A 23326-nucleotide genomic window follows, 5' to 3' on the forward strand; every position below is an offset into this window, starting at 1 on the left:
AGAAACTGTCATAAAATGTTTCACATTAATTAAAAGAAAATTTTGGCGTCAACTTTGTGACGTCATTTTCCCGCCAAAAAATTCGAAATTCGAAAAACAAAAAACATACGATTTTCAGAATGACGAGTTCTATATTTATGCAAAATTTCAGGTAGCCAGTATCAAAAACGAAAAATATGAATGAAGGTGAGCGTTTTTGGGTCACTTTGTGCCCACCGTGTCAGCTCCTCAGGTCATCTTAAAGGACCCTAGTCAGCCACACCTTTGTTTTTGTTTGCATACGAGAGTTTCGGAATTATATTTTACCTGAAGCGTGTGTAAACGAAAGATATCACTGTGAAACTGCTTAAGATAATAAAAGACTTCCAATAACACAACTTACAGCAACGCAATAAGATTTTGCTTCGCCACATAGTTTTTATAATTTTGATGGCATCGAGGATGGCGGAGGCTGACTAGGGTCCTTTAAGGCAGTAGAAAATAAAGTTGTAGTTGTACAACCATCCTCTGTCTATGTTAGAACTTTGGATGTTGCAAGCGTTTTAGCAAAAATACTGATAACTAGTAATTAATTTTTGAATTGATTTGTGGTGTCAAAAATTAACAGATACTGATAACATTCTGTGATTTTGCATTGTAAACAAATAGGCTGTAATTTGGCTGGCTAGTCTGTTTAACTAATTCGTCACGTGAATAGATGAACATATTGTTGAGCAGACAGCATTTTTGTGATTTAACATTTGTAGACAAATATGTGGTTAAGTTATCTTAGGGAAACGTATATATTATTTCTTGGCTTACTGTGTTTGTTGAACTGCTCGTCGCGTTAAATATTATAAAATGAACATACCTCTAAGCAGACAAATGTCATCCCCCCCCCCCCCAAAAAAAAAGCACGTTTCCCATCCAAAAAAAATTAGCTCCCCTTCAGATCTCTTGATGCAAAATTCCTTCAATTCAAGTTCCAATTCAAACTTTTACATAGGCGAATATCAACTAATGAATTCCTAACAAAAATTGGAGTACAAGATGACCCAAACTGCTCTTTCTGCAAAGAAGAACCGGAAAAACTAAAGCATCTCTTCTGGTCGTGCTCCAGGGTGATCTTCTTTTGGAACTCCTTAACCGAACTGCTAAAATTATCTAAAATATTTCCAGAACATTACACAGTGAACATCTCTGTAGCCTTAGGATTGATACCGGACTGCTCAAAAAATCACCGCCAAATTAATTTCTGCTTTCTACTGGCCAGACACTTTATTTGGATTTGTAAAAATAAAACAAGACCTCCTAAAATAGAAAGCTTTCTACTTTATCTTAAATCGATTTATGTCGTTGAACAAAGAACAGATGACACAACCAACAAAAAGTGGGATTTGCTGGAAAGCCTTTTAAAGAAGAAATAAAATAAATGAATAAAAACTAATCTCTTTATCCTCACCCTCCCTAGCCGAATATACTCAATATATTAGGCTCTAAGGTCCTCTGAACAGGTAATTCCTTCAACGCTCTTTCAAGCCCCTCTCAATGACTGACAGAAACAGCTTAAACTTTTTGAACAAAATGTCGGTAAGAAAAAAATGGCACAATTTGATTTAGTTTTTATAAGTTACCATTTTCATTATAATTTATCTTTAATAAGCCAAAAGTAGTTGGTAGTTTTTTTGTAAATGTATTTAAGATAAATTGTATTGCGCTGTTATAAGTATAAATATTAAATTTTAAGAAATTGAGTATTGTATTGTAAGTAGTGTGTTGTAAACAATTTAATTGTCATGAAGGTAGTGTAAGCAGTGTATTGTACTGTACGTAGAGTAAGCTTGTATAGTAAGAAATAAGTAAGACTTCGTATAGTAAGTAATTAGTAAAGCCTTGTATAGTAAGTAATTAGTACTTTAGTAGTAAACATGTCACCTTTTAAGAACGTTCTGTGTGTGTTTTGCAATAAAAAATAAAAAAAATAAAAAAAGTCCTTCCGTTAATAAGTATGGCGTACGATCCCCGCCAAAATTCATTGTTTGGATTTTAACTTCATCATTTAAATTTTCAACTTCAACAATTGAATTTTATATATCAATTCAAAATTTTACACCTTTCTTTCAGATTTCACATTATTGGAGATGTGTTGTACACTTATCTTTCCATTTTCTAACTCAACGTTTGTACTTGACCTTGCTCGCTGTACATTTTTAACTCACGTAAAAAATTTTCAACTCGACTTTTTAATCGGGCGTGGCCGATTTAAGGTTTACCCTTTGGTCGTCCTAGAGCGTAGTCTCCTGGCGCGGCCAAAAAGACGGGGATAGCTCGGGGTTGCTACAAAACCGCTATGGGTGACGCATACCGCAATGGTTTTCATTTTAGTTTTGACAGGAAATCGTTGCAGGCACACTTGGTCGACTTTTGGGTTAATGTGTAATCAGGTTGTGTTTTTTTGCTTCGGCGGAAGGACAGAGAAAAAAGCTTACGGTGCAAAGTACAGTATGGGGCCCAGTTCTCGGCCACTTTTGACGTAAACTTGTATTTCTTACCTCAGAAGAACCGCAGGAACTTGAAATTTCTCCCAGAGCTAGCTACATTATTCAGCTTTTTGGTGTAAAGCTATCGACCGGTCAAAAATTAATTTGCCCGAGCAATAATAAAAATAAAAGCTCCATTTGTGGGCCCAGTTCTCGGCCACCTTGGCCCAGTTCTCGGCCACTTTTGACGTAAACTTGTATTTCTTACCTCAGAAGAACCGCAGGAACTTGAAATTTCTCCCAGAGCTAGCTACATTATTCAGCTTTTTGGTGTAAAGCTATCGACCGGTCAAAAATTAATTTGCCCGAGCAATAATAAAAATAAAAGCTCCATTTGTGGGCCCAGTTCTTGGCCACTAAAAAGCTTGTGCGTAATTATCTGTAAAAAAATGCTCAATTAATTTTCACAGTCATAAAATCACTCTGTAAACCTATTTATACTATATCGATCCCAAATTATTTTTACGATGCTTTGTTTTACTTTAGAAAAGAAGGATTTTAACGCGCCTAGTTGCCTATGTGCAGGTTCTGGCAAAACCGCATTGTGTGACCCGTGCATTTAGATGGTTTATTGCAGTGAAAAGGTCTTGAAAGATTTAGGTGTTGTAGAAATAATAGACAAGACAAGAGTCAGCTCAAAACTTAGAGATAAGATTGAACTTTATTCTTAAAAAATTTATTTCTTTCATTCTGGCAGCAGCAGATGAAATTATATTAAAAACCAAGCGCTAAGCTGTGATAGCGAGCAGGGTGGCCGAGAACTGGCAAATACGCAAACGTCGCAAGAAAAAATTTCGAAGTAAATTAAGACCAAAAAATACAACGGTTCAACGAAAAGTTAACTAAAGCAGAAAGCTGAATTATTCTACGTTTCACATGCCAAAAATTAGCTCGTATGGTGGGGGCTTTTGGATAAAATACGAGTTTAACTACATCCATGAATTTTAAGGAGCCGTAAACAAACAAATTTTTCGGGAATGCAAATTCACCTACCTCCGCGTAAACTCGACGTGTGAGCTTTCTATATCGAATTGAACGATCAAACTCAAGATACTCAAAGCACACGAATCAGTCTATCGTTTGAAGGAAATACCTTTTTCTTTTGATTCAGTATCCAGAATCCCTCGTAGAAACCACCATCCGACAATTTGTCGAGGCGAAAGTTGTAACGGGAAATGCATGTCCTCAACAACAGCAGGTCCCTAGTCAAGGAGAAGTTCCTATTAGAATCGTTTTGCCGTACAAGGATCAAAAAGCAGCAAACTCAGTACGCAGACAACTGAGCGATCTCAGCCGAAAGATAAACACCGAGATCCGTCCAGTTTACACCAGCCGTAAGATCAAAGACACAATTAAAGTGAAGGAACAGAAACCGCCCATCGTAAACCAACAAAGCGCTGTTTATTATTATCAGTGTGATCTGTGTGATGCAGATTACGTCGGCTATTCTTGTCGACACTTGCACCAGCGCATCGAAGAACACAAAGGATCGTCTATCGGACATCACGTGAAAGAGCAACATGGAAAGGAGCCACACAACATCGAGAAGAATTTTAAGATTTTAAGAAAGTGCCAAAGCAAGCTTGACTGTTTGATTTTTGAAATGCTTTTTATTAGACTTCTGAAACCGAAACTTAACAAACAGAGTGACTCGCTCCGCGCGAAATTATTTGTTTAGATATTTTTAGGTATTTTAATGTTCCTATTCTCGTCGTCTTATTCGCTTGCTTTACGTTTTTAATTATATCTTTTACAACTATGCATGCCATTCGCACAAAGTTATTTTTTAGCCATTTTTAGCCTTTTTATTCTTATTGTCTATTGTTTGTATGTACATATTTTAGCGCTTTTACTATATTTACACATGTAATTTTATTCTAACACCTAACTTGAAAATGACCGTCGAACGGTCGAAACGTCGTTCCAATTTTTTAGCGTTTAATTTCATTATACAATCAACTTCCAAAAACTTGTTGATTCGGATTCAACTGGAGTGTGAAAAAACGCGTTAAACACAAAGTGGCCGAGAACTGGGCCCCATACTGTACAATTGCACTTACTTTGACAAGTTAAAGTTATTTTTGTAAATGAAAAAGGTAACGTCATTGATGTCACGCAGTGTTTTTTTTTTTTAGCAAACTAGATGGTTTGCTGGTTTCTGACTATGAATGGGGGTGTGATCTTGCGGTATATTTTTTGAGCCTGACTCCGCCGTAAAACTTTTTCTTATTTAGCAAGAACTGTGTCGATTTTCATTTCTGAACAATTGGTCGTCAAGTCGTTTGTCACAAAGAGTAGAATGTTTGTACAGCATGTTTTGGAATTATTTTAGATTTGGTTAGTAAGACGCTTCTGAAGACCTGAGCAAAACATTGGGTATGTACAGTATTAATAGGAACTTGAATGGAATTTTTCACAAGTTGGATAAAGGTATCAACTGAAAAAAATGGAATTCAAAATGAGAACTTGGATTTTGTTGTAATTAAATTTTATCGCGGATTGGATGCATAATATCACGGCTTTGAAAGTCTTCAAATAATTAGAAAGGTTCCTTTCTTCCTTTTGATCTTATTGTTATTTTCATGTATTGATTATTCGAAAGTGGTTTTCGTTGATACGAAAAAAAAAAACGGGTTTTCACTGAATTGCTTGAAGTATTTTTAGACGTGATAATATTGGCTTAATCAAATTACATTGTGCACGAAATTTGTCTTGAAACTTTGAGGAAATTGAAATTTTTGTTTGACAGTAGTGTATGAAAGGCATTTTATAGAACTGAATAAAAAATAAGAAACATTGATAAAGGTTATTTCAAAGATTTATTTTGCCTGATTTTGAAGGGTTTCAGGAGTTTTAAAGAGTGCTGGTAAACGGCTGTATGTTGTTTGTGATTACGGATCTTATTTAGTTTCGAACGCTCTAATTTTTGAAAGGTTAAAACAGGTTAAAACCGGGCGGTTTCATGAGTTTTTTGGGTAGAAAGGTACGGTGGTGGTCAAAAAAAAAAATGTTTAGAAAGGAATGACTGTAGTAGCACGTAAGTCGGAGGTTTGCGTGAGTCACGGGGTATAGTATGCGTGAGCTGGATTTCCGGCGTCATAACGGCATGTTTTGTTTACTGAAAGATACACTCGACGTTTAGTTAGCTTAGTCGGCTTGGGAAACTATTTTAAAAATGAATGTTGTAATAGTTAAATAATAGTAGTCTAGAATTAACCCACTCTCGATTGGAGTCTGTTCTGGATTCGCGCTACCTTTTCGCCGCGGAGGAATTTTGTAAAATTTCGCTAGTGGAAAGAGGTACTGTAAGAACAGTATCAATAACTCAAAAGGAGGAACTTCTTTGTAGCTCTGAATTAGGACGTATGATAAAATTTTAGAATAAGAAACTTTCGATATATGGTTTTCATATTGTTTTTGTCAATTTCCTTTTGTGGCAGATTTTTTGAGAATCAGCTTTTCTTTCGTGTGATGACAGACACAGGACAGAACGAGAGGTGGATGAGAAAGATGCCGAAGATGAATAGGCACCGAAAAACGACAAGAACCGTCAAGGACTTATCTTTAGAGGGCGGGGAGTTTTGGCATACTGTATTTCGAGGACTGGACTGGACTAGTAAAACGCGGACTAGTAAAACGCGGACTTGTAAAACGCGGACTAGTATAACGCGGACTAGTAAAACGCGGACTTGTAAAACGCGGACTAGTAAAACGCGGACTCAGGTAAAACGCGGACTTGTAAAAGGCGGACTAGTAAAACGTGGACTAGTAAAACGCGGACTTGTAAAACGAGGACTAGTAAAACGCGGACTTGTAAAACGCGGACTTGTAAAACGAGGGCTTGTTAAGCACGGACTTGTAGAACGCGGACTTGTAAAACAAGCGCTTGTAAATCGGATAAAACTAAACGGTTTAGCGAGCGAAATAATTTGTGTTTGAAGCTCTTGTGTGTTTCTTCGACGGCATATTTCTAGCTTTTTTGAGCACTCTATGGTCTGTTTTAGCGTGGAGATGTTTTTGCAGTATAGCACATGTTCGTTCTGCAAACCCCTACTAAAACAACGGGATTGATGCTATGAGTTGTGTGCATATGTTTCTTTCTTTCCACCACTTGACGTCTGTTGAGTGCAGTCGTTTGTATTGCTCGCACGAGGTAAAACGGGGCGCGTCCAGAAATCAACAGTCAATCGTAAATAAAGGTGACGGGCCTACACGACTCCTACGTTCGTGACATTAGAATATTTGCCGTTAAATGTTTAAATTCGGTCTTTCGACCTTATTTGCTTCTGACTTCTTTCTGAGGGTACTGTTTTAATTTGGGGGCAATATGTGGTAAATAAAGGTGACGGGCCTACACGACTCCTACGTTCGTGACATTAGAACATTTGTCGTTATATGTTCAAATTCGGTCTTTCGACCTTATTTGCTTCTGACTTCTTTCTGAGGTTACTGTTTTTTGAGACATTATGTATTGAAGAGAGCCGTAAGATGATTGTGGCCAAGGAATTCGAAGTGTCTAGAGGCGTTTTACAAGTCCGCGTTTTACTAGTCCGCGTTTTACTAGTCCAGTCCAGTCTACAAGTTAAAGACACATCAAGACCACCCCACTGTGAATTGCCATAGCACAGACAAAATTATAGTCAATATCTTATGTGTTTTTAAGAGAATTACATAAGCACCAAGGCATGTCTTGTCTTGCCTTACATTGACATGCAATAATTTGGAAATACTAAGCTCGTAACAGTTTAAGACAGAATCCATCAGGAATTTGAGTAACATTAATTTTAGTTACGCAACAATTGAGCACCAGAATAATTTAAATCCTTGTGTTCTTTCATACCTTGTTAAAGGCTTGACATGTGATAACACCAACATAACACCAACAACAGTTCTTTATCAGTGGGGTTTGAAGAAAAAATGGAAACATCATCACACAGTTGACCCCCATGCAAAAACACTCCAGGATGTCACGGGACTGTTTGGTGTCCGTCTGCCAATTTCTAACTTCAAATTCCAATGTTAAATTCACATTAAATTTTTTCAATATTTCTTAGTTGTCTAAATTTTACTAATTCTTTTAAAAAAACTATCACCTGCCAAACATCCCCAAAAATCACTCAAAAAATTACAAAATACCACAATACATAGATACATGGGATGAGTGAAGTTTCCTTGGATTCCTTGAAACACCAACAAGATATTTCCGTTTAAGGTGGCTGATAATGGGTTTCAGTATTTCCCAGTCCTTATACTTTGGTTCAGGACTAAAAGCCTTCATCAATTGCTATTACAGTAATGGTATGAAACAAATGTTCAATCATTCATCAACAAGTTGTGATCATTTTCTTGACAATAGTAGTTCCCCGGTAAACAGTTGTAGTACTGTCCCATCAAAGTGCAATGCCTGGAAAATACCGAAAAGCACACGACCTTCAGGTGAAACCGCACCTTACAGTATTACCAATACACTGCACTTTGCTAAGTCTTAAAACTTTACATTGTCTAGTCGTCTACTTCAATCGTTTATTTGTATTGTGTGAGATACATTTATAAATTGAAACCATCATGTCATTAAGTAATAATGCAATCTCGACAACGTTCTAGATATTATATTATGCACACTAATACAGCTCATGCAAGCCCTGTGACTTACACAAACACAGTCGGACTGAGTGCTACTTAAGTAACTGCTTCGTGGTTTCTGCTGTACTGAACCCTGCCTTTCAAGGCAAAGCGCCCGATTTTAAGCTTCTCAAGCTTCTCGATGTTCTTGTTAATTTTTGTTTACGCTTCAGTGATCATTTGTCGAGACAATAAGCCTTTGTCGGGGAGGGAGGGGAGAGGGATAGACCTCCTCCCCAGGCTCTTTCGGCTAGATTCCTGCCAGGACGGTGATTATAGTAGAATGTTGCTTCGATTGGAGTATTTAAATCGTATTCTTATAAATTTTGAGGAATTGCCATAATCGCCCTAGCATGTTTATCGAGTGCACAGCAATCGAGCGTTCCTACATACAGGACAGACCGTTCTTTCACTGGTCGATCGCAAAGGTCGCCCTCCTTTTATTGTATCGGATCGAGGATCAACTGATTTTCCTGGTAGATAATGGGTTTACAGTACCTAAAATCAGTGAGCTATTGGAAATTTCAAAAAGGACGGTGGAAAGGGGGATATCTATGTTTGGAATCAGGATATCAAGTGAGCTATTAGGTTCTTGGTCTTGTCACGGTTTTCACTAGGTTGTGATAGAAAAAAATGGTTTTTACTGATATTTATAGCCTCCAAAGCCTTAAATACTACTACAACATCTTGCACCATGGATGTTTATCACATATACATGTACCTTATAGTATTTTTTTTGGATTCAATTGTTTCCGATGGGATTTTTACTACATTTTAAACTACATTTCAGACTTTGATGTACGCCATGCTGGTCTTGCAAAGGTACGACAGCAACGTATACAAAATGTCCGCTGCAAACATATTTAACAAACTAATCGCTAGTTGGGCAACAACAACAAAACATCTGAGGAGAGGAAACGTAGACTTACGGAATCAACCTAGTAAAAAACCGTGACAAGACCAAGAACCTAATAGCTCACTTGATATCCTGATTCCAAACATAGATATCCTCCTTTCCACCGTCCTTTTTGAAATTCCCAATAGCTCACTGATTTTAGGTAATGTAAACCCATTAATTATCTACAAGAAAAATCAGTTGATCCTCGATCCGTTATATTACAAGGAGAGCGACCTTTGCGATCGACCAGTGAAAGAACGGTCTGTCCTGTATGCAGGAACGCTCGATTGCTGTGCACTCGATAAACATGCTAGGGCGATTATGGCAATTCCCCAAAATTTATAAGAGTACGATTTAAATACTCCGATCGAAGCAACATTCTACTATAATCACCGTCCTGGCAGGAATCTAGCCGAAAGAGCCTGGGGAGTAGGTATATCCCTCTCCCCTCCCTCCCCGACAAAGGCTTATTGTCTCGACAAATGATCACTGAAGCGTAAACAAAAATTAAAAAGTCGAGTTGAAAATTTTCTCAGTGAGTTAAAAATGTACAGCGAGCAAGGTCAAGTACAAACGTTGAGTTAGAAAAAGGAAAGATAAGTGTACAACACATCTCCAATAATGTGAAATCTGAAAGAAGGGTGTAAAATTTTGAATTTTGATATAAAATTCAATTGTTGAAGTTGAAAATTTAAATGATGAGGTTAAAATCCAAACAATGAATTTTGGCGGAGATCGTACGCCATAAATAAGCCCTCCCGAATATAAAAGACAAAACTACTCTGCTTACTACTCTTTTGCGGGATTTCACATTCACTGAAAAAGTTTAGAAAGAAACAAATGAATAGAAACGAATGAATAGTTGGAAAGGAATGAATAGTTCACACGTTTTTCTTTGTCTTTTCTTATAGAAACACCACTTGTACTTCCCACGACTGTCCACAAGAATTTAGCGCTACTCTATTGTATGCCAGACGTTGTTTTCAGGGGAAAAAAGAACTACCACACACAATTTCGGAATGATATCATGTATTAATAAATGGTATTTCTATGGTATAAATTAACATTTATTCACTTTTTGTCCACATTTACATTAAATGCAAATAAGTCGCGAAGATTTTCTTTCAAAAATATTGGAAATTTTCTTCGTTCTGAAACATACACATCCACGGAACGACAAAGTGTTATCACACATCAAGTACAATTCATTTAACAAGAAAATCTGAAAAAAAGAAACGTAAACATCAATAAATAAAGTCGCTTGACTTTATAAGGCGCTTTATACAGTGGAACCCCGATATAACGATATGCCAAGGGAGTAGTAAAATTATATCGTTATATCGAGGTATCGTTATATCGAAGCTCCCGATATAACGATATGGGAGAAAAATAACCGAAAATATCGTTATATCGGGGTAACACTGTAACAGGGAGTCACAAAGTTGATTTAATATCATTTACAGAATTACTTCTTGATATTCCCAACAATTTGCATGATGATAATTTTCGTCATTTTTGTATATCATCGTACAAAGCTGTTTACAGAAACGTTAGAGATCACTCAATAACTGTAATATTATTGCATTAAATTCGATGTTTTGCAAATAAATTGTGACTGAACTGATAATATCGTTATATCGGGAGGATTTTACGCTCGGTCCGCTAAACTCTCATCGTTATATCGGGAATATCGTTATATCGAAGATCGTTATATCGGGGTTTAGTCCCATACATTTTACTCTAACTTTTGCCGGGACCTAGAATATTCATCGTTATATCGGGAATATCGTTATATCGAGGATCGTTATATCGGGGTTCCACTGTATGTACTTTGGTGACTTGCGTGACCTAAAAAGAGCGTGACAGTCACTTAACTTGGTACGTCTTCATGAGACAAGGTTGCTCACAACTGCCGGCGAAGTAGCATAAAGCGTCAAGAGTATAAATACTCCCTCCCCTTCTCTTACACTTCCCCCCACCCCACCCCCTGAATGGGATGCTCGTCTATTGCAAGTATTTTATCAGTTTTTCTTAACGATTCGCCGGTATCGATTTATTTAGAGACACTGTGCGAGCAGAAGGAAATAAGGAAAAGGATGAAATAATAAAAAAAATTAAAAAAAATAAAAACAGATACAAAACTGACAGATATCTCATTAACTGGTTAAAGAAATTCACGCATGTAAATTATTTAATCAAAAAAGAAAAACAGGCTGTGAGACTAACTTGTTATTTGGCACAACTCTTGTGCTTCCGTTAGCTGTTGAAAAATTTGAAGGGCCTGCTGTGGCAGATCTTTGTGATAAAGAGCTACCAGAAGCTGGCCGGCATCCTTCGGTGGACGATTTTGATTTGAAGGGCAACAGCTTACTGTGGAGAAAAAAAAACAATCGTTTAACCACAACATGAGAACAATAATCAAAATATGAACTCTTTGTTATCGAGTAACGTTCGGTTTCTAAGTTCTGTTGTTTAAAAAAAACGTCCACGAAGATTTCAATCGACCGTTGCCTAATTCAGTCCCTTCTTCTTTGTATTTATTTGTATTCCATTCAAGGTGAGTGTTGTTTGTATTAACTGTACTTTTGAAGAACAGAAACCTCTGAAATATTTGATAACACAAGGAAATAAAATCTTTCCCAGACAATTTAAACTACCTTAAGGTTACTATTTTTAGCGGCTACTAATTTTAGCGATTTTAGCGAGTTGGGCAAAAATCGCTAAATTTAGTACTCACTAAAATTTGTCTCGGTCAAATTTTAAAACTCGTTAAATTTGAGAACCCCCCTCCCACCCCACGATATTACTATTTTTTTTTAATTTTTCGGAAAATCGCTAAATTAAATAGTCGCTAAATCTTCTACTGAAAAAAATCGCTAAAATTAGTAGCCGCTAAAAATAGTAACCTTAAGGTATCTTTCTGCTCGCTCTTTTATTTTTTGTTATTTGTATTTGAAGGTTCGTGTTACATGCATTAACTTTCTATCTTTTCAAGTTTTGCGATCTTTGTTTGACGCTTAACTGCTGCAAGCCTTATGTTCTAATGGCAGCCAAATTTAATCCCTCCTGTAAAGAACAGAAAAACTCTGACAACTTAAGCAAATAAATTCTTACCTGGACAATTTCAACAATTTCTTCCCTCGTTCTTTCTTCCTGTGTCTGTCACAGTAGTAGCATTGGCATACAGTAACATCAGAATTAACATCATCAGGGATGGAGATATTGAAGAAACCTACAACTTGCTGCAAGCTTGGTAAAGCGACACCTGGCTTAATTCCCTTTGCTTTCTTCATCTTTATAGCATCCTCCCGAAGAAGCTGGTGGTTAAAGACATACAAGTGTTTGTGAGTTTGATGCAATCGTGTATGTAATTAAACCAGTAGGTCTGAGTCCAGTTAGGAAGAAAACCCGTACTACTAGCTTTTGAGTTCTTCCAAACACAACTTCTTTTTTTCAGTGTTCATATTTGCTCTTTACAACTTTTGCGCGCAGCACATTTCAGTAAAACAGCATTATGGCAGAGACATTAACTGTCTCGACGTTTTTGTTCCTCTTGAAATTTTAGATAGTTCACACATCTTGAACAATTCGGCTGAACATTTTTCCTTGCATCTCCTGTTTATCCCCTTATTTGTTTGGCCGATTTTGGAAATGTCATGTTAGTGTATCGAAATGTACTTCCAATATTCACCTTCCATTTTTCGTAGTCCTTGTGGTTCATGTACTTTGTCTTTGTTTCAGTGTTGCAAGTTGAAGCACATCTGTTTACCGATTTGTCTTCACGTCGAACCTTTCGCTTGACCTTAGTCCTCACGGCAGCCTGCCTTGGATGCGCGTGACCTGGTAAAATGATTTCCTTTGCAAAAGCGATTTCTCGTGCCAGAGTACGCTGGGGTCGAACAGCAGGACGGACTGGGTACGATAATGTCTGTTGGATGACCTGACGACAAAGGAATGATCGTTTGTCGCGCTCTTTGTCCACATTCTCGTTCATAATCATTGACTGAAAAGAAAGAAAAACAAAAAGAAAGATCGCATTATATAGATCACTTCCAGTGTTACGAACAATCAACACACACTTTCCTTTTACTTTATCGGTGCATGGTAAAGATAAAAACTTTATAATATTTTGTTGTAGAACGATGAATCACGTCTTTGTAACTTAACGTATTTTACTTAATAAAGGCAATGCGATCATCACCCAATCCATATCAAACTGAAATTGCTATTTTCCTAGTAATCCGTTCTACAATGACTGTACAAAATGGCAATCTCTGGTCCCAATTTCCCTCCCAACACCCGTTTTTCACCGTTTTATATACTACATTCATACAGCACAAGAATCTGTCACCTACCTTTGCGCGCAAAATGCTCTCAGTCAGGGAGTACTTTGTGTCTTGTGTTTGGTGTTTGATCACAATTCTCTTTCCTTTGTTTTTGTCCGCAAGACATTTCGTTTCGCCCAGAATCCGTGAAATGGCCGTGTTCAGGTCATGTTTGAATCCAGTTGACTCCCGCTCTGATATCCGGTGTTTGATAAAGCGTCGGTTCTCCAAAGCCTTTCTTCCACCAATCAGCGACTTTCCTGAAACATTTATGAAACGTATTTGTAAGTTTGTAGTAAGACTGTGAATTAGATTTTAATTAAAGCCATGTGTCCAATACAACACTTGCCTCGTAGAATAAAAAATGTCAACAAGGCCGATTTAACTCTCCTCGTCTCCTGTACGCGTATTGTTTACTTTTAGCTTTACAACAGAAGATAGATTTCGTCTCCTTTTTTTGTTCTTCAGCCACTGCGTAAATTATTGCAGTAAAGTGAAGCTTGCGTCACTATGCCCCCTGAGTGAATTCCGGTTTCTGTAGCGTTAATTAACTAGAAACTTTCTTCCCTATCCCAACTAGCCCTTGCTAAAACAACTATCCCACCACTCTTCCTTTGGATCTATTTTGCTCACCTTGCCGCAGTTCTGTTGATGCTGTTGGTAGTAGTATCGTTGGAAGAGTCAAAGGTGGTTCATCTGCAGACGAGACATTATTCACATTATTCATTGTTACATTATTCATTCCCAGTTTCTCGCTCGTGTAAATCAGTTCTCCAAAAGAAGCCTCAGATTCAGATTCGTCTTCACCATCATCAAGTTCCATTCTTATCACTACTTCTTCTCGGCTTATTTCTTTGTCGACATTGTTCACCATGCTAGGTTCCTCACGTTGTGATTTCTCACTTGTGTAGATAATTTCTTTATCGTCATCATCGTCCATTGTTATCACGACTTCATTCCGTGGTGCCACAGGCGTCTTACAGGACTCTGTTGAGGAACTATCGGTTGCCATGGACAAGGTACGTATCAATTCATCAGAAGCAGCAGGCAGTAAAGACAAGCTAGAAGATTCCTTGGATGTAGATGGGTGTGGTGACTCATGATCAGGGACTGTCAGTTCGGATGATGTAGATAGACCAAGCCTCGACTGGGTTGTTAGCGGAAGAGGACTGGGAACAGTTCTCTCTGTCAGGCAGGAGGGTGGAGTCGATGAACGTGTTGAGGAGGTCAAATCAAAAGCACAAATGTCTGACTTGGATGTCAGTGAGATTACTGACACTGATGTCAGAGATACAGACCGGGGTGTTTCACTTGGTGTCTTCGTTGATAAGTCAGACAGGGACGATGCTGTGAATGAAGAATCCAGGGATTTCGATTCAGGGACCTCATTAACCGTCCAAACTTCGGTTCTAGGCGTGTCAGTGAGTGTAGGAACAGCCATCAACGGAGTAGATTTTGGTGTGTCAGTCAGTGTCCATATTTTCTGTTCTTGTGTTGCATGGTCAGTTAATTGATAGGATTCCCGGGGTGATTTTTGTCTTCTTGGAGATATGTTTTGTGTTGATTTAGAACTTGTGCCCTTGGATGATTTCTTGTTACGTCGTCTCATGGCCGTCCTGTCAAAAATCACGTCTTCTTCACTCATCTCCTCACTCAGGTAACCAGCTGAAGGAATATTCAATCCGAACACTCGACCGTGACGTCGTCGCCATCGCTTCTTACAAATTCTCCTGCATGGGAAATTTGTGGAAATAAATAAATTAGTTAGTTGAAGTTAACGAGTTTTGCCTTACATACAAAGTAATCGAGATTTATTTTTTGGGCGACAATTTGGGATTTAGCTATTAATGAAAATCACTAATTTAAGTTCTGTACTTCTTAAATGTAATATTCTCCAATTTTAGAATTTCTTACGTTTAACTCAGGGTCCCCTATACTGAAGCTATTTATTTCCTGTGAAACGGGATTTGCGCTTTTTTTTATTTTTTATTTCTGATTTTTTAGCTAGTTCTAGCGAACGAACATCTTCGTTTTAGTTTTGTGGTTGGGATTGGGACTTTTTTCAGCTATTTTGTTGCGTGTGTGATCTTGACAGGCACAATGTCCGGTTTTACACCTCCCGAGCGTAACAGTCTAAACAGGGATCGCCATGATTTTTGCGTGAACGTGAAAACATTTTTAGAATTATTCCTGACGCGTGAAAAGCCAAATCTTTTTATGTGATTCCATTTCGCAGAGAAGTATAGCAGACCCTGTTAACTGAGTAGATTCAAATTTTAAAAAAAACTGACAGTAACAAAACAAAGAAATTTTTTATGAGAAATATGGTCGATAATGTACATTTGTAGGACAGAGAAGGCCAACCCCAAAACTACAAATTGTCGCCAGTGAAAACTACTGTAAAAATTAGATCGTGCAAATCATTTATAGAATTTTCACAATTTAAATATGCCGTTTCTAGTTATTTATTTTTATTTTCGTCTGTACCTCACTTGATTTATTGATTGATTTTAAGATAGCCACTGAAGTCCTGAGTCCCTCATTCAAAAAGTTGTAATTTAAATAAACAGTACACGTCTCATGTAATATTCCTACTCTATAAGACTTCTTCTGTCATGAAAATCATATCGTTTGTATCTTTTAACCTCAGCAAAGATGCAATACTGTAAAGTTTGTTTAAAGGATGCTTTGCGAATGTACTAGTAGTTGTGTGTAGATTTAACAGTCGATTCTTCTATTTGATTGCATAGATTAATATATAACAACTTCTGATAATTTGGTACTGTATCACGACAAAATAGTTGGTGTTCTATTAATCTCTTTGGGGATATATTCAACTGATATATGATTGCAGGAAATGTAGAACAACAAGATCAAGAACTTACCACAGACGTGGAACACCAGTGAAAATAAACAAACACATCAAAATTCCTGCCAAGATTCCTGCAACAATGGCCGCTGTTGAATCTGAGTTCTCTGGGTCTTCAGTCTTGGAATCGGATTTCTTCTTCTTCTTTTTGAGACGTTTGCCTTTTTTACTCTCGTCTAACTTTGCGTGTTCGTAAGCTACATTCCAACGAAGACCTGATGATGTCTTCATTCCAGGATGAACACCCAGGTTGTGTTTTGGTATCGCTGATGTGCCGCCATGACGTGTTGACCCTTCGTGTCCAGTCACTTTTGGTCTGCCATGTGGTAAAGAATCGTCCTTATGATCATTACTGTGTGAAGATTTATCTTCATTTTTTTCAGCGGTATCGTCTTCCGTTAAATTCCAATCTGATTCTCCATCAGCCGTATCGACTGTCGGAATAACCATTTCCTCAGTTGGTAGAATCGTCAACTTGAGCCGTGGAGCGTTAATTTTCATCTTGTAAGGTTCTCCCGTGCCAGATAATGGTGGGGTGTTATGGAAATCCAGTACATCCTCGCCTCTGCCATTTCCCAAACCAGAAGCCCGTGAAGGCTTTCTAGCACCAAGTAATGAAGCTAGCACTTTCATTTTGCGCATTCTCGCTGATCTTCTCATGGCGAAATTTCGCTTGATGGAGGCATTTTTAATTTTGTCATTTACGACATCTGCCGTCAATTTCATGGGCTTTAAGCCGTTCTTTTATGTCGGTAGAATATTTCCGTCCATTGAGCCAATTCGTTCATTATCGGATGAGAATGAATCTGTAATTGGTGTTGTATGGACGTGAAACTTTTGTTGTCTAAAACGATGCGGTGGACGAGCATGTCTTGCTGAAGGATTCTTGAATCCAGCGATCACTTCGCTGTAAGACTTCGTAAAGAGATCGTTCGATTCTTCTGAAAATTGAAAGAAGGAACAGCATTTTTAATTTGTTTATAAGCAAGTACGAAGTTTAGGTTTAAGAAATCAAAAAAACTATTTCTTTTAGATGTTAAAAGATTGCTCTAGGAAACCCAGTATTCAAGCCAGTGTGTTTTGAAGCGCCAGAAAAATTTCAACAACAAAAACATTTCAACGCACCCGGCCACAATAATCATGCTTCTAAACTACTTGCAAAGTAATTTAAATCATTTTTGTGAGCGTGAATTATTATGTACTTATTGACTGAGTTAGGTCGGGCCGGACGGGAAAATATTTGGCAACCCAGTATTCAAGTATTCAAGCCAGTGTGTTTTGAAGCGCCAGAAAAATTTCAACAACAAAAACATTTCAACGCACCCGGCCACAATAATCATGCTTCTAAACTACTTGCAAAGTAATTTAAATCATTTTTGTGAGCGTGAATTATTATGTACTTATTGACTGAGTTAGGTCGGGCCGGACGGGAAAATATTTGGCTTGAGGTCAGGACGTACGGACCGAGCGCAGCTCGGTCCGTACGTCCTGACCTCAAGCCAAATATTTTCCCGTCCGGCCCGACCTAACTCAGTCAATAAGCATTTTATCATATGACCAATGAATTTTTTTTGTTTTTCTTTCGTGGATACAGACGCGGCGGCCCGTTTCGCGCGCATTTTGAAAAGCCAATGGTAGCTTGTAATTTGTTTGGGAAGCCAGTAAAGTACATTTGAACTGCGATGTGCGTACAAAGTTTTTGAACTTTTGTTAAAATTGTTAACCAAATTTCCAAGTTTTCGCTCCATTCCTAGAAGATTTAAATCCGACTAAATTCCTCGTACATGACTGAAGTTAGTAGAAATTTCAAAGGAAACGTTTATGAAGGACTACAAGAAAGAGAGAGGATAAGGTAATTAATTTTCCAACAAGAAGAAAGAATTTGCACGACGTTTCGGCTAGTCGTGCTCATCTCAGCGAAGACTGAATTTATCCTGATTGAACAACTTAGCGACGTTTCTTCTGAGCCGAAATTCACCATTGGTGTAAACGAGAGGATAAGGTAATTAATTTTCCAACAAGAAGAAGGATTTTGTATGTTGAAAACGACATTAGATCTTAATCCATGAAACTACATGAAGACTTGGAAAGGGATTGTACTGGCAGTTAAGGATTTTGCTTCGCTTCGTTTCCCTTCGGCTTCACGCTGTTTTGTTTACCACGGATCGTAGGATTCATGAACGTCTGCTGTTGCTTCTTAGTCCCTGAATTCGTTAGTTCTGTTTAGTGTTTATTTTTTGTTGTAAAGATCAGATCTTTACAAGTGTATTGAAACCTTAATTTTAGGAATTGTTAAAAGTGTTGGAATGATAGTTATGTAATATTTTGTGAAACCAAAATATTGCTTAAAAATGGAAACTCGCGTTTTTTTTTTTTTTTTTTTTTTTTTTTTTTTTTGCCTCTGACCTCAAGCCAAATATTTTCCCGTCCGGCCCAACCTAACTCAGTCAATAAGCATTTTATCATATGACCAATGAATTTTTTTTGTTTTTCTTTCGTGGATACAGACGCGGCGGCCCGTTTCGCGCGCATTTTGAAAAGCCAATGGTAGCTTGTAATTTGTTTGGGAAGCCAGTAAAGTACATTTGAACTGCGATGTGCGTACAAAGTTTTTGAACTTTTGTTAAAATTGTTAACCAAATTTCCAAGTTTTCGCTCCATTCCTAGAAGATTTAAATCCGACTAAATTCCTCGTACATGACTGAAGTTAGTAGAAATTTCAAAGGAAACGTTTATGAAGGACTACAAGAAAGAGAGAGGATAAGGTAATTAATTTTCCAACAAGAAGAAAGAATTTGCACGACGTTTCGGCTAGTCGTGCTCATCTCAGCGAAGACTGAATTTATCCTGATTGAACAACTTAGCGACGTTTCTTCTGAGCCGAAATTCACCATTGGTGTAAACGAGAGGATAAGGTAATTAATTTTCCAACAAGAAGAAGGATTTTGTATGTTGAAAACGACATTAGATCTTAATCCATGAAACTACATGAAGACTTGGAAAGGGATTGTACTGGCAGTTAAGGATTTTGCTTCGCTTCGTTTCCCTTCGGCTTCACGCTGTTTTGTTTACCACGGATCGTAGGATTCATGAACGTCTGCTGTTGCTTCTTAGTCCCTGAATTCGTTAGTTCTGTTTAGTGTTTATTTTTTGTTGTAAAGATCAGATCTTTACAAGTGTATTGAAACCTTAATTTTAGGAATTGTTAAAAGTGTTGGAATGATAGTTATGTAATATTTTGTGAAACCAAAATATTGCTTAAAAATGGAAACTCGCGTTTTTTTTTTTTTTGTTTTTTTTTTTTTGCCTCGATAATTCTCTCATTTCGAGATAAAACGGTAAAGCCATAGATGTTTGTATTTTTCTCGGAGCAATTCTTGGTGCTTCTGCTTCGCCGATTCTTCGTAAACAATGTTCTTGAATGGACCAAAACAGTGTTTTTTCCGTTGACGCAAGCATCCTCGCCGAGTCATGTTAGTCGTAAACATGTACTCGCATTTTGTTTGCTGTGATTTTATAAAAATTTACGCAGCAGAAAGATAAATTTGAGTTTACTTCGCATTTGCATTTTTCTTCAATGTTTATCATGACTACAAACCAGGATACGTCTTTGTCCAATTGTATGTTGTTTTTTGACGGCTTTTATTTCGATTTTATTGTTGTTTGTCAGGAGTATTTCTTCATCATTTGCCAAGTTTAAACACGTTATGTTTTAATTTTTGCGCCTGCAAACTACATCGCTTTCTAGATAGTAAAGTTTTAATAAACATGTTGGGCATTCTTTGCTTTTTAGAAAAATCTTAACTATCGCTCATCTGAATTCAAAGCCGTGGAATCAACTGGTTCCATGCAATTCCGGCATCTTGCAGCAGTAGCGGGGCCGTACGCATTTCTAGTAGTATAGGGCCGTACGGCTTTTCCCGGCCCTGCTAGAGCGAGGCGTACGGCCCTCATACGGGACTTTTTTCATATGGTTTTCCAAGGAAATTGCGCGCGGGTCCGTACGGGTCATATGATAAATATATGTTATTTGCCGGCCGGGAGGTCCGTATTGGGAAAAACTGTACCCGAGGTCTTGAGTACGGCCCGAGGCTGCAGGCCGAGGGCCGTGCTCAAGACCGAGGGTACAGTTTTTCCCAATACGGACCGACCTAGGCTGGCAAATAACGTTTTTATTTTTTTCTACTTTAATTTGTTTGGAAAAGAAACCAAGGAAAAATGTGTCGCAAAATCTTTAACAATTATCCTGCGAAATCGCGCGGAATATCGCCTGATACTTAGCCGACGAGGCCGTAGGCCGAGTTGGCTAAAATCAGACGATATTCCGCAAGATTGAGCAGGATAATTGTTTTATTATTCAACAAATTGTCAACGAAACTTATCTTGCAGATATAAAAACTGTCATTATGCAGCGCTTTACAAGATTTCGGACGAATCTTCGCAACCTACGTATATTTAACAATTATCCTGCGAAATCGCGCGGAATATCGCCTGATACTTAGCCGACGAGGCCGTAGGCCGAGTTGGCTAAAATCAGACGATATTCCGCAAGATTGAGCAGGATAATTGTTTTATTATTCAACAAATTGTCAACGAAACACATTTTGGACATAGAAAAACTGTAATTATGCAGCGCTTTACAAGATTTCGGACGAATCTTCGCAACCTACGAATATCGCAGGATATCTGTTATGTACGGATGACAGATATCCTTAACATTTTGACCATATATGGGCAGCGCGCGCATCTGTTGAATAATAACGCAGGATATCTGTTATGTACGGATGACAGATAACTTTAACATTTTGACCATATATGGGCAGCGCGCGCATGTGTTGAATAATAATTGCTTGTATACGCGCGGATTTGATTTGCTTTGATTTGATTTGAGTCCGACTCGATCGACGAGCAAGAGTGAAGAATACTGTTTGCTATTTAATTCGGAATAAAATAGCTTAACTTAAAATGAACCGTAATTAAAAAAAAAGGTTCAGCATATTTAATTTACACTGCAGAGAATCAAGGAAAGCAAATGAAGTCATAAATATAGAACGAATATACCGCAAAACTTAACACATTTAAATCGATTTCAGTCGGCTTCCCGAACAATTCTCGATAAATGTTTTGAAACGTCTTGAAAGAATCTTTGCTCGCAGGGTGTTAAGCCTATTTCTCTGACTCAAAAATACTCTTTGACTCGAAAACAGTATTTTTAGCTATTCACACTTGTATTTAACAAATTAATAATCCCTGCATTTTTCCCAGGAAAATTTTATTCTGATAAACAGTGCCAAGCTGAATGAAATGCGTAGTGTCTACGTACGGCACAATATTGTGATAATTAAATTGTTCGTTTTTAATCAAAAAATCTCATTTCCTTGAATGACGACAAATAGTTTCTGTTTTAGCAAAACTTGACAGATAAACATGGCAATTAAACTCATAGATAGAGTCTAAAAACCGTGGTGAAGTTTACCGCAATGGCGTGAGAATCATTGCAAAATGCACAAACAACACGGGCAAACTACGAACGGCAAACTACAACTCAATTTTGCTGAGAAAGAAACAAATACTCGCCTTTTGAAGAACTTTGAGGCCTTTAATTCCACTGCTTTTCTAGTCCTTTCAAATTTACAACGGTTGGTGAACAGTTATTTCCATTTTGGAGAGCAAAACTTTCATGTGTTTGTTCGTCTCACTGCAAACTGATTTCGATTTCGCGCGGAACTGCATCCCAATCCGTTGACCGCGGTCAAGATCGGAAAATTCCGCCCGCTCCCGGAACCAATCAGATTGCAGGATTCGGTTCATCTTGCCCGCTCACGCGCTGAGAAAAAATAAGACCTCTTACCTCCTTACCGTGAAAAAGACATATTTTGCGGCCAAGCTTTGTAAGGCGAAGCTAAAGGCGCGAAGAAGACCGCTATCAATAACCGATCAACCAGCGTTTGCCGATAATAGTGATCCAAAACAATTTGAAAGTGAATAGTCTCTTGTTTTCCTTTCTTACTCTTCGTCTAAAATGCTGAAAACTTGATTTAAACATTTTTTAAAGCTACATGCCGATTTTCATTCACAAAGAAGTCGAAAATCGATCTCAAATGCATTTCACTCATTAATTTGACTGAATTTTCGTCAATTTCAAAACGGTTCGAAGCCACCTTGAACTAAGTGCAGAAGATGGCACGCTTAGCCAATCAGGATCGAGCAATGCTGCCGCCAAACGGGAAAGGAAGCCATTCACAAACTGTCTATGTTTTGTCGAAACACCAGAAAATAATGATGTTTTCGGTTGGTTTAATTTGTGAAAACTGAGAAAGGGCCAAGGTGGTAAAAAACAAGCGCGCAATTTGGGAAACGCCCGCTTCCTTACAAAGAGCGAAAACCTTTTGTCTCGTCCTGCATAGCCGGAGTAGTAACTCGGTATGGAAACGAAGGTTTTTTTTAACAGGCATGTTCTCCTTTGCGGGTTTTTCAGTCATGTTTAGTACTGTACGTTTCGTTAGTAATAGGAAACAAATCTGTCTCTTAAGTTTTGGCAAGTCCAAATTTCCGTCGCGAGTTTTATCCAGAGCCTAGTAAATCGCGTTTTCTAATAAATTGGTAAAAGCGAATTTAATAAATGGATGTCTCTTACCTTTGCAAACTGCGTTTGATACCAGGAAACAAAGAAAGATCAATATGAAAACTTTTTTCTTGTCCATTTTCAGCATTGTGCCATCACACTCGTATAACCCAATGCATTCCCGTAGGAGTTTGTAACCTTTGACCTCACAAACGCACATTGACGTCAGAATCGCGCCAAGCGCGCGCTAACAGTAACGCAAGTTAAAATCATGATAACGCAAGTACACGACTATAAAAACGGTTGTTTTATTTAAAAATAATAAAATGTTAGATTTTTTATTCATTTCGTTATTTTTGTCCTTGCTACTTATACATATCTCCTAGAGAGAGTTTTTTTTTATGTCTGTGCATGTGCGAGTCCCAGAACGCGTTTTTCTCGGGCGAGGGTCCGCGTTACCTCGAAGCGTTACTCTTATTCAGCGGAATGACGCTGATCAAGAAGAATGTGGGCTACGAGAACGAGATT

At 37.9% G+C, this 23326-nt stretch overlaps 2 protein-coding genes across 1 annotated transcript; one reads left to right on the forward strand and one right to left on the reverse strand.

Moving 5' to 3' along the window:
• Window positions 1-23326, forward strand: part of LOC144636392 (putative skeletal organic matrix protein 5) — a 73711-nt gene that overhangs the window by 45387 nt on the left and 4998 nt on the right.
• Window positions 10032-23029, reverse strand: LOC144636266 (uncharacterized). The gene is made up of 8 exons (XM_078495430.1): window positions 22871-23029; window positions 16250-17174; window positions 13998-15094; window positions 13395-13624; window positions 12731-13042; window positions 12154-12356; window positions 11266-11409; window positions 10032-10261 (listed from the first exon to the last, which is right to left on the reverse strand). The coding sequence occupies exons 2-8, from the start codon at window positions 16957-16959 to the stop codon at window positions 10249-10251; spliced, it is 2709 nt and encodes a 902-aa protein (XP_078351556.1). The 5' UTR covers window positions 16960-17174; window positions 22871-23029; the 3' UTR covers window positions 10032-10248.

This window comes from Oculina patagonica, chromosome 13 (assembly GCF_052425735.1).
Source record: "Oculina patagonica isolate OP01 chromosome 13, crgOcupat, whole genome shotgun sequence".
Classification (NCBI taxonomy): domain Eukaryota; kingdom Metazoa; phylum Cnidaria; class Anthozoa; order Scleractinia; family Oculinidae; genus Oculina; species Oculina patagonica.